Source organism: Pteropus vampyrus, unplaced genomic scaffold (genome assembly GCF_000151845.1).
Source record: "Pteropus vampyrus isolate Shadow unplaced genomic scaffold, Pvam_2.0 Scaffold422, whole genome shotgun sequence".
NCBI classification, from domain to species: Eukaryota; Metazoa; Chordata; class Mammalia; order Chiroptera; family Pteropodidae; genus Pteropus; species Pteropus vampyrus.
The window spans coordinates 251,170-266,093 of NW_011889203.1; the positions used below are offsets into that span (position 1 = coordinate 251,170).

Sequence of the window (14,924 nt, forward strand, 5' to 3'; positions counted from 1 at the left end):
TACAAATATAGTTATTTATAATATTATAATACTAGATACTACATCGAATTTTGAACACATTCTCACTATTTCCTCATCTACTTTAGTTTTTATTTAGTTGACAGTCTCAGGTAGTCCAGGTTCAGTCTATTCCACCTTCTTCCTCTTCTTTTCAACCTGCTCAGACTTACAGTGGAAGAACAGGGACTCAGAAGATTTAATAATGTGCACCCCATGCCTGCCTGCGCCTTGGGCCAATCTAAACTCACCATCGTTCCTCACCAACCTTCTTAGGTCCCAATTTACTATGTGGGTCAAAAGTAAGTGTAGAAAGAAGGCCTGCTGTCTGAGGAGTCCTCTCAGAAAGAACAGAGAAGCCAGGGGCACTGGCAATGACTCTGCAGCTACCATTCCTGCTGAGAGCGAAGATTAAAAAGGGTGAAGGTTATAGCCCCCCATCTATGTGTGTGTGTGGGAGATGGCTTTCACAGAGTCAGAAAGTGAGGAAGATATGGGAGTGGAGGTATAGGAAACACAGGGTGAGGAAGGTTCTAGACTTATTTTTCTCCTGCATCCTGAATTTACACTTCCCAGTGGGAACTGAGGTTCTTCCTCTCAAATCCTTGCTTCCTATTCCGTAATTTGAAATAGCAAGGTTCGTGGAACCAAGAATGGAATGTCAACAACTCTTCTGGAGGGAGTTTATTTTTCAAGAATAGCATAGAGTGGGAGGGTTGGTCTTTGGCACCCCATCAAAGTGTCCTAATTGCTGGAATTTTCAAACTGGTATGTTAGTAGAAATTATGAGTTAAATTTTTTCTGCAGAAGCAACCAAAAAGTATATTGGCATGCCTAGGTTTATAGAAACATTTAAAAAACTCATAGTACTACAGAATAAACATAAAATAATTAAATATTTTCTAATATTATACATGGAACTAAGATAATGTTACCACAAATGTCCAGCTGGGCCCAGGGTTAATTTTACAACTTATTCGGAGGAAGGTAAAGATCTTCAGTGTGCCCTTATGCACAAGACTTCTCATAGGATTTTTTTTTTTTAATAAGTAAGAAATGATTTTGTCTTTTAAGGAATAATTTGATTCTGTGCTAAAGACAGATATTGTTAAGGAATTTTTCTTTGGTCTAATGTAATTTTTCTTTGGTCTAATTTTTCTTTGGTCTATTACATTAGACCAAACTGTTCAGTTGAAGTTGGCATTAAGAGCTAAGATGACTGGGTGGGTCCCTATAAGGGCCAAAGACCCTCCATCAATAGTCAGAGAATGTACCTCTGACCCCAGTTGTAACTGAGTCTTGCTCCCTGCTTAGTCAGGGTTATTGTGAGGATTAGGTGAGGAAATGTATGTGACAGTGCTATCTGTCATACGCTTCTCTGGAGATGGTGATGGTGAAAAAGAGAATATCATGAATGCTTCAAGATAAACTTTCTGCCACTGATGATAGAACAACTCAAAGCACTGCAGACATCTGAAGTATTTCCTTGGAGTTAAAAAAGGGAGGGGCGTTGTAATAGGTATTGTATAGGTAATTTATACAATAAACACACTTGAATTTCCTCTAACAGCATCCCGGGACTTCACACAAAACAATCCTTCAGCATTAAAGAGATCAGAATATATATCCTAGTCAGATCGCTTTCAATCTCAACCAAGCTTCTATGGGAAGCTCAGGTTTTAGACTGTGGAGTGAGTGTGAAGTTGTAAAATGCTTAAAACTGGGGCTAATTGTGCTGCGATAAAGGAATACTGGGGCCAATATGCACACTTGATCCTAAGAGGTGATTACTGTTGGAAATGCTGGCACATTTCAGTTGTTTCCGCAAAAAGAGCCCTTCGAGAAACGGATTTAATACAATATTTAGGATGGTAGGCTTTTCCTCTGCCCGGCATGCAGCCTGTCATGGCAGAGAGACGTGTGTGAGGGAAACTGGTCCTTTAAATGCTTTTTCAGCTCAGTCGTGCAACAATGGCTTCTCACTTACAAGCACAGTGACGTGGAACTTCTAAGTTTCCTCCTCCCCAACGTTAAGATAAAGTGAAAGTAAACAGGCCCTTGGAAAATTACTACTGTTCTTCCTTATCCATGCACGTGAAAAAGGGTGGCAGAATTTGTTATATCTCTTTTCTTTTCAGTACTGCCTATACTCGGCTTTTCTACAGCAGAGCTCCTGCAAAGTATTTTCTATGGGACCCTCTTCGAGCACAAACTTTTATAATTGGCTTTTCTGCTTGTGGTTGCTCTAAAAGGCAGAGGCATCTGAAAAGGCTTTGTGATCCATCTTAATTTACATTTCTATGAGAAAGCTAATTTATTCTTTAACTGAAATTAGATGTTTATTTACCCCACCTCTATTCATCTGAAGCAGTTTTTTTTTTTTTTTTCCCTGAGAGGAACCAGGCCATTTCCTACAGTGCTCTTCTATCTTCAAATTTAAATATACTCTTATCGATATTTTTCTACTGGTGGAATTTAATTTTGAACAGCTGCCCTCAGAGAAGAGATTAGGTTTTGTATTTTGCAATAGTGTCTGAATTCTAACATCTCCATTTCTGATTCTTGAAAACAAAACAAAGACTAAAGTAAGACATTACAATGGTTAATACAAACTCCTGACTTCAGCGTTTGCCTCAATTTTTCATAACTCTGTTTCTCAAGGTGAATTGGCATGCTCATTCCCACTGGATTTGATTGCTTGGTTTTACATGAAAGGTTTCAAAGGCTGGACCCTATGAAGAAAATGTGAACTCCAAGAGAAAAAGGATTGGCATTTTTTTCACAGCTGTATTTCAGGTGCAAAGAACAAAGCCTGGCTCATAATGAATGCTCAATAAATATTTGTTGCATAACTGGGAGGAGAAGTATTTTGCCTATATAGTACTAAGCTGTCCTCAAATACTTTTAAAACCGCTTACCAATAACTGCCACTTAAAACATTTTGAGGTTAACATATTGTTTCTTCACTAAAAGGTGTGGGCATATTTACTTTTTTTTTTTTTGAGAAGAAAATCACATATTGAAAAGTTATATGTGAGATAACAAATTCAATTTAGTTCATTTAACCAAAGACTTATTTTTGAAATATTTATTAAGCAACTGAAAATAAGACAAAACATATATGGTTATGAAGAAGACCATGCTGAGATGAATCAAATGAACCCAGGCTTCGAAATGCTTGTGATCAATCTAACAGGGAGATAGACACATGCATGTGTTAATATGTGTTATAAAGAGAAGGCCATGAAGGAGAAAGGGGATCAAATAGCCTGACTGAGTTCCAGGGATGCTTCCAGGGAGGGAAAGGACTGTCAACTGCATCTCTGTAAACTTATCTCCTGGAAAAGAGGAGGTATTCATATTTGTGGAACGAATGCATGCATGCATGAATGAATGAAGAAATTATCTCTTCCTCAAAGTTGAGTTTAAAATAAAGAAGAAAAAAACCCCATGAAATAAATAAATAAAATGGCGTTTCAGTGGATCAGAGGAAGAGACCACATCAAGATGAGGAAAGGTAGGATAAATCAGAGGTCAGGAAGGAGGTGGGGTTGAAGAGCAACCTTCTAGGCCCAAGCAATGAAACTAGTAAAGGGGTGGAAGGGGAAAGGGAAATGGAGAGCAGGTGGAAAGAGTGATGTAGCCAAATGTAGCTGCAACAAGGTGTGGTGGGAATGAGGTTGGAGTAGGTTGGGCCTAGGAGTTGGGAAGGCAGGCGGCCAGGTAGGAGTCTATTGGGCAGGCAAAAGGGAACCAGGAGAGTTCTCCTTGGGGGAGCATCCTGATCAGGGAGATGAGGAGTATTGGGACCATGAACCCAAACTGGTGGGAAGTTGCACAGAAGAGGATCTGACTAAAAGCAGTGAGACAATTTTTGGAAATAAAAGTCACAACGATCTTATTTAGGGGATGGCGGAGGGATTAAAAAAAATTCCAGAGACTTGAAAAACTAGAATGGAACAGACAGGTGGTTAATTAGACACAAGGTTCGGGGAGGGAGATTAGGGAGGAGGGATGAAAAATGACTCTAGGTCCAAGTCTAAGTGACTGGGGAAATGAAACTTTTAAAAGGAATAAGAAAAGTGGCAGGTACAGCTACTTTTATTGGGGATGGTGATGGGGGAGTGAGGTTGGATTTAAACAAATCTTAGGTACACAGATAAACAGTAGGAGATGTCCGGCAGGCAGCCAGTGATTATACAGTAGTTTCAGCAACAGGTTTTTAAAATTAATTAATTAAATTGAAGAAATGATTTAAATTTTTTCCTGTCTGCCTTGTTTTTTGTTTCTTTCTTGAGATATTCTCTATATCTATACACACACACACACACACACACACACACACACACGCCCAGGAGAGTTTTGTAGTTTTGTTTTTTAAAGACTAGAGAAGATCTGTGTGTTTTTGAGACATAAGGAAAAGAATAAGGAGAGTGGTAGGGATGGAAGCAGCAAATTAAAAAGGAATTACTGGAGCAAGGTCTTAGAGGAGGTAGGACAGACTGTAGCAAGAAGAGTGGATCTTTTTCAGAGCTAGGAAGGGCAGGTTGATGGCAATAGAGATTTCTGATGCTGCATCACTTAGATGGCCTAGGTCCCCACAGCCTGGTGTGGCAGAGACACATGTAAAAATAGACTGGTGGCTTGAGGAGGATGGCAGAAAAGATATAAAATAGCCACTGTGGACACTAGAAAATATCATAGAACTGTCAGACACAAAAATCAATCTAAAAAGGTTTATTTTGATGATTTATAAAAGAATTACCATCATAGCAACTTAAAGCAATTTACAAATTTAAAAATAAATTTACAGAAATGTATTCACATCATACTACATTAATCAGTTTTATTCCAATGTTACAGTAGTGTTGAACAAACACAACAAAACATAAACCAATTTCTAAGTCATATAAATGCCCTCAAAGCATGCTCCAAAACCACTGGAAGATGGTCCAGGAAAAAACTGAAAAAATATGATTTCAGGAAGCAGCAGAAAGATAATTATAACTTTACATTACAAACAGGCCTTAGGTGATGTGGCCTTTAAAAGTCACTTTAACTTTAAACTGTAACCAGAATTTTTTATGTAGACAAATTGAGAGGTTTGTTTGTTTTAATTCTGGTGAAGCTCATAGAACACACCAGACTTGGAATTTATTCTCTGATCCATGAGAAGGTAGTTTTAATCAAGGATGACATTATTTCTGGTTATTGGGCATCACATTTTTCTTTTGTGCATTACGTGCCAGTGACTTTTCTTGGGAGGGGAAGGTTTGAAGATGCATCAGAACCATGGCTGTGGATCTCAATGCACCTGACTTCTCAGGGCTTTATCTATAAATTAACAGCCCCCAAAGGAAGAACAGTGTCTAAAGACTTGGCACTGACCCTGCTCTTGGATGCTACCACTGATTAGTACTGTCCCTGAAGACAGGAAGGGAATGCCGGGCGGCCGCCTGGGCCTGCTTTCCTCAGCCCAGTTGCCAGGCCAAATTATAGAATGGCTGGCGGCTCCATAAAGAGTCTAAAGTTTGAGACCTCAGGGTCAGGGATTCCTGATGACAAATAATTCTTATGAGGAAAGTGGATAAAAACGTGTTTATCAAGAACTGAGAATTATTATCTAGTTAAATTAAGCAGAGGTATAGGGGGGTCCATTTCAGCTCATTCCTTTAAGTAAAGCCCTTAAAAATAAATGGAACTCCCCTACTTCATGTTGTCTGACTTGCAGCCAGGTATGTAGCCCTAAGTTATAAGTTCCAGCATACATGTTATTAATAATTAAAGACAGCTAATATTACCAATCTGGCAACTAGTGACATTTCATGATCATAAGCCTTAAAAATTTAATACAAGTATAATTTTTCCTGAATATAGAATGCTTACACATTAAAATACCAAAGGCACTTTTAGGTTACATGATAAACAAAAATACATTAATAGAGACATAATTATTTATTGGTTGCTTCAGTTTCTGTGTCCATGGTGATCATCGAGGGCCCAGTTTTGCACTTCACCTTTGGCGAATAGCGTGAAGAATGTGGCACCAAATACATTAATAGCAGCAGCAATCCAGAAAACAGTTTGCCATTCTCTAATAGTGTTCTGTTGAGAAAGAAAAAAATGCATATAAAATTTTTTTGTTTGCAGCCCACCTTATAGAAAGGTGATGTCACAAGAGTGTTACAATAGTAACTCTATTCATAAAAGAAGTAACCCCAATGTCCATCAACAGTGAGACTATGGTGCATTTGTTCAATGGAATACTATACAGCAATGAGAACAAATGAGCTATAACAACATATATATCTCACCAACAAAATGCTAAGTTAAGCAGAAGAAGCCAGACATAAAAGTACAAACTGAATTCTCAAAGATCAGACAAAACTAATTTATGCTGTTAAAAGTCAGGAAAGTGGTTCTTCTTGGTGGGGGTGAAAAAGGAATGGTAGGAAGGGGTCCCTGGGGGCTTTGCAAAGGAGGTAGGAGGTAATGTTCTATTTCTTGACTGGGTGCTGGTTACATGGATGTATTAACTTTGTGAAAATTAATCCAGCAGTATACTTAGGATTTGTGCATTTTTAAATTCCATGGCATACTTCAATTAAAGTTTACTAAAAATAAAAAGTATGGCATGCCCTTGAATCATACATTACTGGGAAAGTATCATGCCTGTACATCATGTCTCAAGTTCTTAGGTGGAGAACTTGGGACAAGTTCTTAGGGGAGGTGTCTGGGGCAGATCAAGTAAGAATGAGTTAAGATGGACTTGAAGGTCAGTTTGAGGCCTGGACTGAAAGATTCTGCATGGCTCTTGAATGGCACACAAAACAGGACATGCCTGGGACTTGTCAATAAGAGATCAACAAAATATAATTGCTCAGTGTAAAATCCAATGATGTAAAAACATCAGGCAGTAATCTAAATTTCTAGGTCAGGTGACTAACTTTAACAATCATTTTTTGGATTTTTACAATTTCAATCTAACCTGAGTGCTACATTTGCAGCATTAAACAAACAAATGACCCCAGTAGAATTGGCAATGATATAGAAAAAGGCAGTAGGAAGCTAGTATGAGGTCATTTATTTAGGAAAAAAGGAAAAACATGAAGGAAGGAGTACTCTGTGGTTAAATTATACTTATCTGAGATGAATGTATTTTGCTGAAAAAAAAATTTTAGAAATCCATCTTAAATTTTAGTGCCTATTTAAATATGCTAATAATGCGCCACCACCCTAGAAGAGGAGCCAGTCAGTGATTACATCATATACCAGAAAGGAACGTTTAAGAGCTTCTTAAGATTCCTAAGACAAAGCTTCTCTGTGTGATCTACAGGATAAAAGAATACCTCAGTGTCATTTGGAGGCAATGAATGACTTAAAATCGGTCAACTGCACCAGAAACCTTGCATAGCTCCTAGTTTGTTTTTTAACAAAAACTCCACCAGTTTTGAGAGAATGCTGTTTTGTTTATAACACAATTGGATCTCAAGTACACTTTGACTTTTAATTATTTATTTATACTCTGACTTATTCCACAAAGTTTTTGAGGCAGGGTAGTAAAATGTAATTGTAAACAATTACAATTGTAAAGGCAAATGTATTCCTCCTTTTAAAAAATATCATCTTTTTAATACTAAACAAACGCTACAACAACATATCTAAAATACAGTTCAGTTCCCACTTTATAAACATTTAAGATTTTAATTCAAGAATCCATATTTCCCCAGTGTAAGTGCTAGGATGATCAATAAATGAAATTAATATATGGTAGTGTGTTGACTTACCTTCTTTTGTTGTCACAATGCCCTGTGAAGATAAGGTTAAACATTTCTGATGTGTCCATATTGAAACAGAATTTTAGAAAAAAATTTTCCCAACATACCTCTTATTAAGTGAGAGAAAATAGTAACGAGGAAACATTTAAGTAATTACTGATTCATTTAACTAAGAGAAGAAATAGGAACATTATCTGTGGTGAACACATATATGTCAGAAACTGGTATATTTGGTAATAAGAAAGTTTGTATCCATATCTTAAAATTTAAAGGATTAGATAGAGTTAATTTGATCACAGAGACAAAACAAAGAGAAAATTAAGTCTCTTTTAGCTTTTTAAAGGATGTATTACACCGGTCCTTTAGATTTTTTAAACAGTAGAAAACAGGAGATGGAAAAGGCCTTTGAGGTCATCCATTTTGATTTCTTACACAATGTAGGCAATCTTTTACATGGCAGAGTCTCTGTTTACTGATCTGGCCCCATGCTGCCAGTTGCAGGGTGGCCGAACTCCGGCCCGCTTTCAGGGCCTAGTGCCCTTGCTGATCTGAGGCCCGGCCCTTCCCACACCCCTCACTCACTGCTCTAGGGCTCCTTCCTCACTAATGCATTATTCTCTCTTCTGTGCAGTACAGAAGAGAGAATATTTTTGTGTGCACAAAAATGTGCATGCATTTTTTCCCCTGCATTTGTCATGCTGTACTTTAACTATTTGATTATATATAATCTCTAAATGATGAGTTTCTCAAGTGCAGAAGCTGTCATTTTGCCTTTGAATCCTCAGTATCTGGCATATTAATAAGAACCCAAGAAATTCCTGTTGAATATATGTTTGACTATTTTGGGGCTCACTAACTCATAAGGCAGCCCATTCCATATAGTAACAGCTTTAAGCAAAAAAACTTTCCTACTGCCTCCTAACTTCTTTCCATCTGTCTTTATGAAACTGCCGAGAATAAGTCTCTCTCTTTCATGTGGTAGTCAGTCCTTCAATATGTAAAGATATCATGTCTTCCCAAGTTTTCTCTAAACATTCTCGGTTATTTCAACTGTTCCTTATTCATTCTCTCATGTTTTCCTGACACCTTTCTTTTGTGGATCCACTTCTTGAATAATTTTACATTGCCAATTTTGACTCACTCATACAAAAGACAAGTTATTTATCTGGTATAATATCACTTTTAAGTACTTGCATGGCTTTAGCTACAAGATCTTATTTAACTTAGTTCTATTGTTTTGTCTAAAATCCAAAGAGTACTCTTTGAAATGCCTATCTATTAAAGCATTTATTTGTTTGTTGCTATAAGGAACAAACAAGAATAAACATTCTTGTTTATTCTATAAGAATAAACATTCAGAATTTTACACTTACTTAAAATATACTCAACTTTGACACGGACGTGCAGCTTCAAGAAAACTGTTTAAACCTTTCTAGTTTACAAGTTAATTATTTACTTACTTCAGGGGTCAGACTTTTAGCAATGACAGGCCCAACCATTCCTGGAATAGTGGCAAATGTATTTGTAATGCCCAGGAGGATACCAGCATACCTGCAGAAACATTTTCACAGAGGTTTATTATTGTGTTATGCATTTATGTAGTTTTTTTCAGTAGATAGCTATACCACTCTCAGGTTGTAGTCTTGTGATATTTTATGTCTAAATGAAATGTCTTACTGAAATAGGACTGAATATTTAGCTGGTGAAAAACTTGCATTTCAATAGCTAATTAGCATTCTAACACTATATAGAGAAACATGGCCATTGAAATAATTCCTTTCACAGTGATATAGAAAAGTGCTGAGATATGACTTCCATATATGACTGTATCTAGATAGGAAGCTTGATGTGTCTTAATATTATTTAAGCAAAAAACTTTATTTTGTGATTACAAAATTTCATTGAAAACTTAAAAAGGAAAATATTAAGAAAATATATTATAGAAATAAGATCATATTGTATATCAATTTCACAACTTACTTGCTCTACTAATTACATATCTGCTTGTAGCTAAATCTTTGTACACTGTCCTAGAAGTAGACAAGTTAGTTCTACAGTGTGTGTCTATGTGTGTGTGTATAACATAAATGCCTTTTAGTAAGCTTAGAAAAATTTCTGATTTATTTTAAAGAGAAGTCTTCAGTGAGTGGAATATTCTTATCTATGTTTAGATGCAAATCTTTAAAGAAAGAATTCCTGCCTTATTTGAGAAAAGCTAATAATCATTGATTTCTCCAATAGATAAGAAATTTGTATAGATTAAGGAAGATTACCAAAGCCAAGGTCTTAGATGCCATCCTAAAAAGAATGAGATGCTTATCATTTTCTATAAAGAAGTCATACTGGACTGGAATTTCAGGAGACCTAAAGATTCCTACCTAGTTCCACCATTAACCATCTGTGTGACTCTGAGTAAGTTAGTGATAGATTACTTCTTTTATCATTCATGGCTTCATAGATGTATACATGTAACATATCTTGTGGTCTCAGCTGAGCTCCCCTACATCCCACCAAGTACACAAGAAAAAATTTTTTAAGTGTAACATGCATATGGAAATGTGTAAAAACCATAGGTGTACAGCTTGATGAATTTTCAGTGAAGACAATGTTACTAGCACCTGATCAAGAAACAGAAGCTACTGGTATAAACATTTAAAAAGACATTTTATGTATGGTTGAACTGCATCTCAGATTGTATAAACTTTAATCATAATATTGTTGTGTCACCCCTCTCCTACTCAAAAACCTACAAAGATGGTTTAATGCTCACTATAAGATTGTAATCTTCTGCCTGATTTGCAATGACCTGGCCTTTGTCCATCTACCCGGCCTATTTCCTAGTATCGCACAATATACTACTTTAGATCCAAAAGCTCTCATTCCAGTTGCTCACATCTGCCACACTTATTTCTGCTACTCCTCTTTATTAATACTATATTCACTATCTGAAATCCATACTCTTTCCATCCAAACCACTTGCTTGGCACCTCTCCCAAGAAGCTTTCTCTGTCTAGTTCAGTTCATATTGAGCCAACTTTTCAGAATCTTACTGTCCTTAAAGTTAGTACTGCATGTTTTACGAGGTAATTGTTTTCTAATTCAAGTTTGCTAAATCTGACTCCATAGTCTCACTGCAAACTCGTGTTATTCTCCTTTATTATTTCCAGTGACCAGTGACAAAATATATGCTTATTAAATATGTGCTGACCAGAGAAGTGGCACATGATCCACAGTTGTTCGAGGCTCCATGCATGGATCCATGGGGATCTGGCTGCACTGACTGCTGGAGCTTTGTCCCATGGGGACTAGTACCCCTCTTGGGCTTTGGCTCCAAAGAATGTCAGTTCCTGCTCAGGAATTTCACATAAATGGAATCAAACAGTATGTAACCTTTTGAATTACATACTAAGGTTGCTGAGCATCATTCCAAGTTGTGTTTCAATAGTTCGTTCCTTTTTTATTGTTCTCTAATTGAAGAAACTGGGACTTTATCCTGTAGATAGTCCTACATTCTGGATTTTGTAGATTGTGTCTCTGAGGTATCATTTAACATAATCTTATGTGCACTGTATTTCCTATACACTGGTAGTAGTACATAGACTCTAGATCCTAGAGCATTCATTAGATTTAGCTTTGACATTTTTAGCAAGAAAACTTAAAGGTGGTGGTTAGTTAAAAATTAGTTAACCAAGTAAATGGCATTTATTATTTTTCATAAAATCACCTATGCATAAAAAATGTCCAATTCGAGCTTTTAATTTTTTCATGAGATAATCAGTGTTATTATAAAATTTTAGTCAAAATTAACAAAGCTTGATTTTATTAGTCTGTATAATCTTATTGTGGGATGTTATTATTTCTATTAGGTTTACCACCCTCAATACTTTGGCTGCAAGATTACTGATCTGAAATTCCTCTCCCCATTTTAGATATGGAAAAGTGTCTGCTACGGTCTGAACTGCATCCTCCCCAAATTCTTATGTTGAGATCCTAACCCCCAATGTGACTGTATTTGGAAATAAGGCCTTAGGAAGTAATTAAGGTTAAATGAGATAAGGGTGGGGTCCTAACCCAATAGAATTGGTAAACTTATAAGAAGAGGAAAAGAGATCATTCTTTTGATCTCTGTGAGTAAATACTGAGGAAAGGCCATGTGAAACACAGAAAGAAGTTGGACTGACTGCAAGCCAGGAAGAGTCCTCACCAGAACCTGATAATTCAGGCACCATGATCTTGGACTTCCAGGCTCCAGAACTGTGAGAAAATAAATTTCTGTTTTTTAAGCTACCTAGTGTACGGCATTTTGTATAGCAGCCTGAGTTGACTAATATGGTGCCTGAATAAAAAAATCCTATTAAACAGTTATCTATGAACATCACAAATTTGAACACAGTTCAAAACTCATGTATACAGGATACAGTGACAAAACCATGAGACACAGATCTTTCTGGCTTATGCCCTTTAGGGAGTGTATCTTAAATTAACCAAGCTTGGCAGAACTTCTTCTTTTTTTTTTTAAACCATTAACACCTTGGCAGTAGGAGGAACTGACTGCAATGTTGCCAGGGCTTTTCAGTGACAGATATTAAGTGCAGATGAATGTTGTGAATTCTAAATGTCAGCACCAAGAAGCTCATTCAAGTATTTCTATTACACTTGGCCAGAAAGGGCCATGAAAGATTGATGACTGCTTGGGAGAAATATATTGTATGAATTCAGTCTGGATTCAGTGCTATTGGAGTACTAGAATTATGTGGGATTCACTGTGAAGAAAATCTATCCAGTTCTCTTGAATCTGGGCAACAAAATTATCCATAGAAAACCTCTATTTAAATCTATAGAAGAAAAGGCTTAGAAAATACTATCCACACATTTATATGTTAACAGGAATACTATTTATTGAAAAATCTTATGTCAGGTATGGTCCTAAGTATCATTCATATATATATATATCATATCATGATATATAACAGTAATCTCAACCTCACAAGGTAGGGATTATAATCTTCATTCTATAGATGAAGAAAGACTATAAAATGTTACCCAATTTGTTTGATTCCAAACCAGTAGTTAATATTATAATGTTATAATCTCTAATGCTGCCTTGTTAAAAACATAGTTATCACTGAATTCAATTTGTAGGAAAGATCAATTTTCTCATGCTTAATTTTTCACCACAAGCCCTAGTGCCGAATGCTTAAAGGTCTGTGGTCCTCAAGTGTTACCCACTGTGTGGGCACTAAGTTATTACCAAAGACAAAAGGCACTAAGCAACAACATGGTCGTAAGATATGTAATCCCTGCGTTAACCAAGACACAGGGAACTAGAAACAACTAGTATGCTCTGAGCCAAGAAATTCTAGTTGGAAAATAAAAAATGAAAGCTTATCTGAAAGGATGATTCAAAATATAAAGGAGAGAAATAATTTTAACTTTGATGAGAGTATCTTCCACTTGTATAGCTGTATAATTTTCAAAATTACATTTGTTGTTAACATACATACATAGTTGATCACAGCCATAAATCTGGTGCCTCAGTCATCTTAGAGCAAGTACAGCATTCTTCATTACCTGAAGCAAACAAGTGCGTACCATTCTCCTAACTTCTACAACTATTTGCTGGCATCATTTATGTTACTAAGTGGTTTAGCTTCATATTATATCTAGGTAAATGTCTTTTTTGACTTATAAGACTCACGAAATGTCATGGCTGGATCAGGGTCTTTAAGATGTAGAGTTCAACCACTCGGCTGATGCTTGAAGCCCCGTTCCAGGATCCCTCCTGTAAGCTGTCCAGTATAGGCTTCAGGGCATGGCCTTATCACCCTTTGCTATGACACTAGCTGTGACTTAGGAAGTCACATAACAATCTGTGCCCAAATTTCTTCATCTTTGAAGTGAGTCCTTTGCATTCATATCTTCATGTGTTATAGTTGATGTAATGATGGCTTCCAAAGCATCTATTCCCATGAGGTTTGAGGGACATCAATTCCTTTGCCCTTAACTTTAGGGGTGGGTGCTTACTGTCCTAAAGTCAAATGGTATTCCCTTGGCAATAGGGGTTGCTTCACGGTGGGTATGTGACTCAGTTTGATTCAACCAAAATGAAGTTCAAGACTTATTTCCATGACTGGGAGAGGAAAAGATCCTTCTCTTTCTTGCTTGACATGAATGAAGCAGCATGTGATTCTGGTCATTACTGGCAAGCTTTTCATTGTGTGACTTTACAAGCAGACTCAGCCTTAGTATAATAGTAGTATCATAAAAGGCAGAGTAGTGAGTGAAAAAGAAACAAGTCAGGAATATTAGTAGACAGCTGGATATCAACTCTTGCCTGAAGCCTATTGTTTCTGGACTTTACACACTAAAATCTAGATATGTTATGAATCGCTAGGTTATGCTTTTTAGCCATCTTGAATGAGGATTTCTATTGTTTAAACTAAAAGCACCTAAGCGATTACACAGCCTAGATCTCTTTTGTGCCCAAACTCTTAATTCCCATATCACTCTGACTGTTCACTAAGCCTAAGCTTGTTAAAATATCATGCCTAGATCAATCCAACAGCACATTTTCAATACTACACTTGGGCTACTGAACACCACTGAAAGAAATAACAACTTAGTACAATAGTGACAGTACAAAATTAATCTCCAACTTCAGCGGATCCTCATCAATGCTAAAAATTTCTTCTGTGAGTTCTTAGTGACTTTTTCTCAGTAGCTATTTCAAATCTTTATCATTCTCAAGTCTTTTACTCCACCTATCTTCTTTTTAGGGACCATAATGTCACAGAGACTAACAGTTAAGAATTTTCAATCTACTGTGACATCTATGACTGTTGATCAAGTCCTCCCTTTGGGGATCCCAGTCTCCACTTATTTTCTTTATCCTACTTCTGTTGCTTCATATCAATTACCATTGCATCAGGCTCTTCTCTTAATGGATCCCCAAGGTTCTCATCAGAGTTTGCTGAGTAATTTTATCCAATTCCATGGCTTCATCTACTACTCATATGTTGATGACTCCTAAATCTTTATCTCATCCAGATCTTTCTCTTTTTTTTTTTTTAAAACAAACCCAGGGCTTCTTTTTTTCTCCCCAACCACCCCCCTCCTTTTTTTTTTTTTTTTTTTTACTTTTCTCTCTGG

At 36.7% G+C, this 14,924-nt stretch overlaps 1 protein-coding gene and 1 long non-coding RNA gene across 6 annotated transcripts in view; one reads left to right on the forward strand and one right to left on the reverse strand.

The window, feature by feature from the left end:
• The window catches only part of LOC111732058, a 34,636-nt gene that overhangs the window by 3,213 nt on the left and 16,499 nt on the right, over positions 1 to 14,924 (forward strand). The window lies entirely within an intron of this gene.
• SLC17A5 (solute carrier family 17 member 5) overlaps positions 4,720 to 14,924 on the reverse strand; it is a 45,951-nt gene continuing 35,746 nt past the window's right edge. For 4 of the 5 annotated variants that reach the window (XM_011381020.2, XM_011381019.1, XM_011381021.2 and 1 more), the window contains 2 exons: positions 9,236 to 9,326; positions 4,720 to 6,102 (listed from right to left, as the gene is read on the reverse strand). In XM_011381020.2, the coding sequence (XP_011379322.1) occupies positions 5,965 to 6,102; positions 9,236 to 9,326 (229 nt within the window). In that variant the 3' untranslated portion in view covers positions 4,720 to 5,964. The remainder of the gene's footprint in view (positions 6,103 to 9,235; positions 9,327 to 14,924) is intronic. The other variant, XM_023523839.1, reaches the window with a different exon arrangement.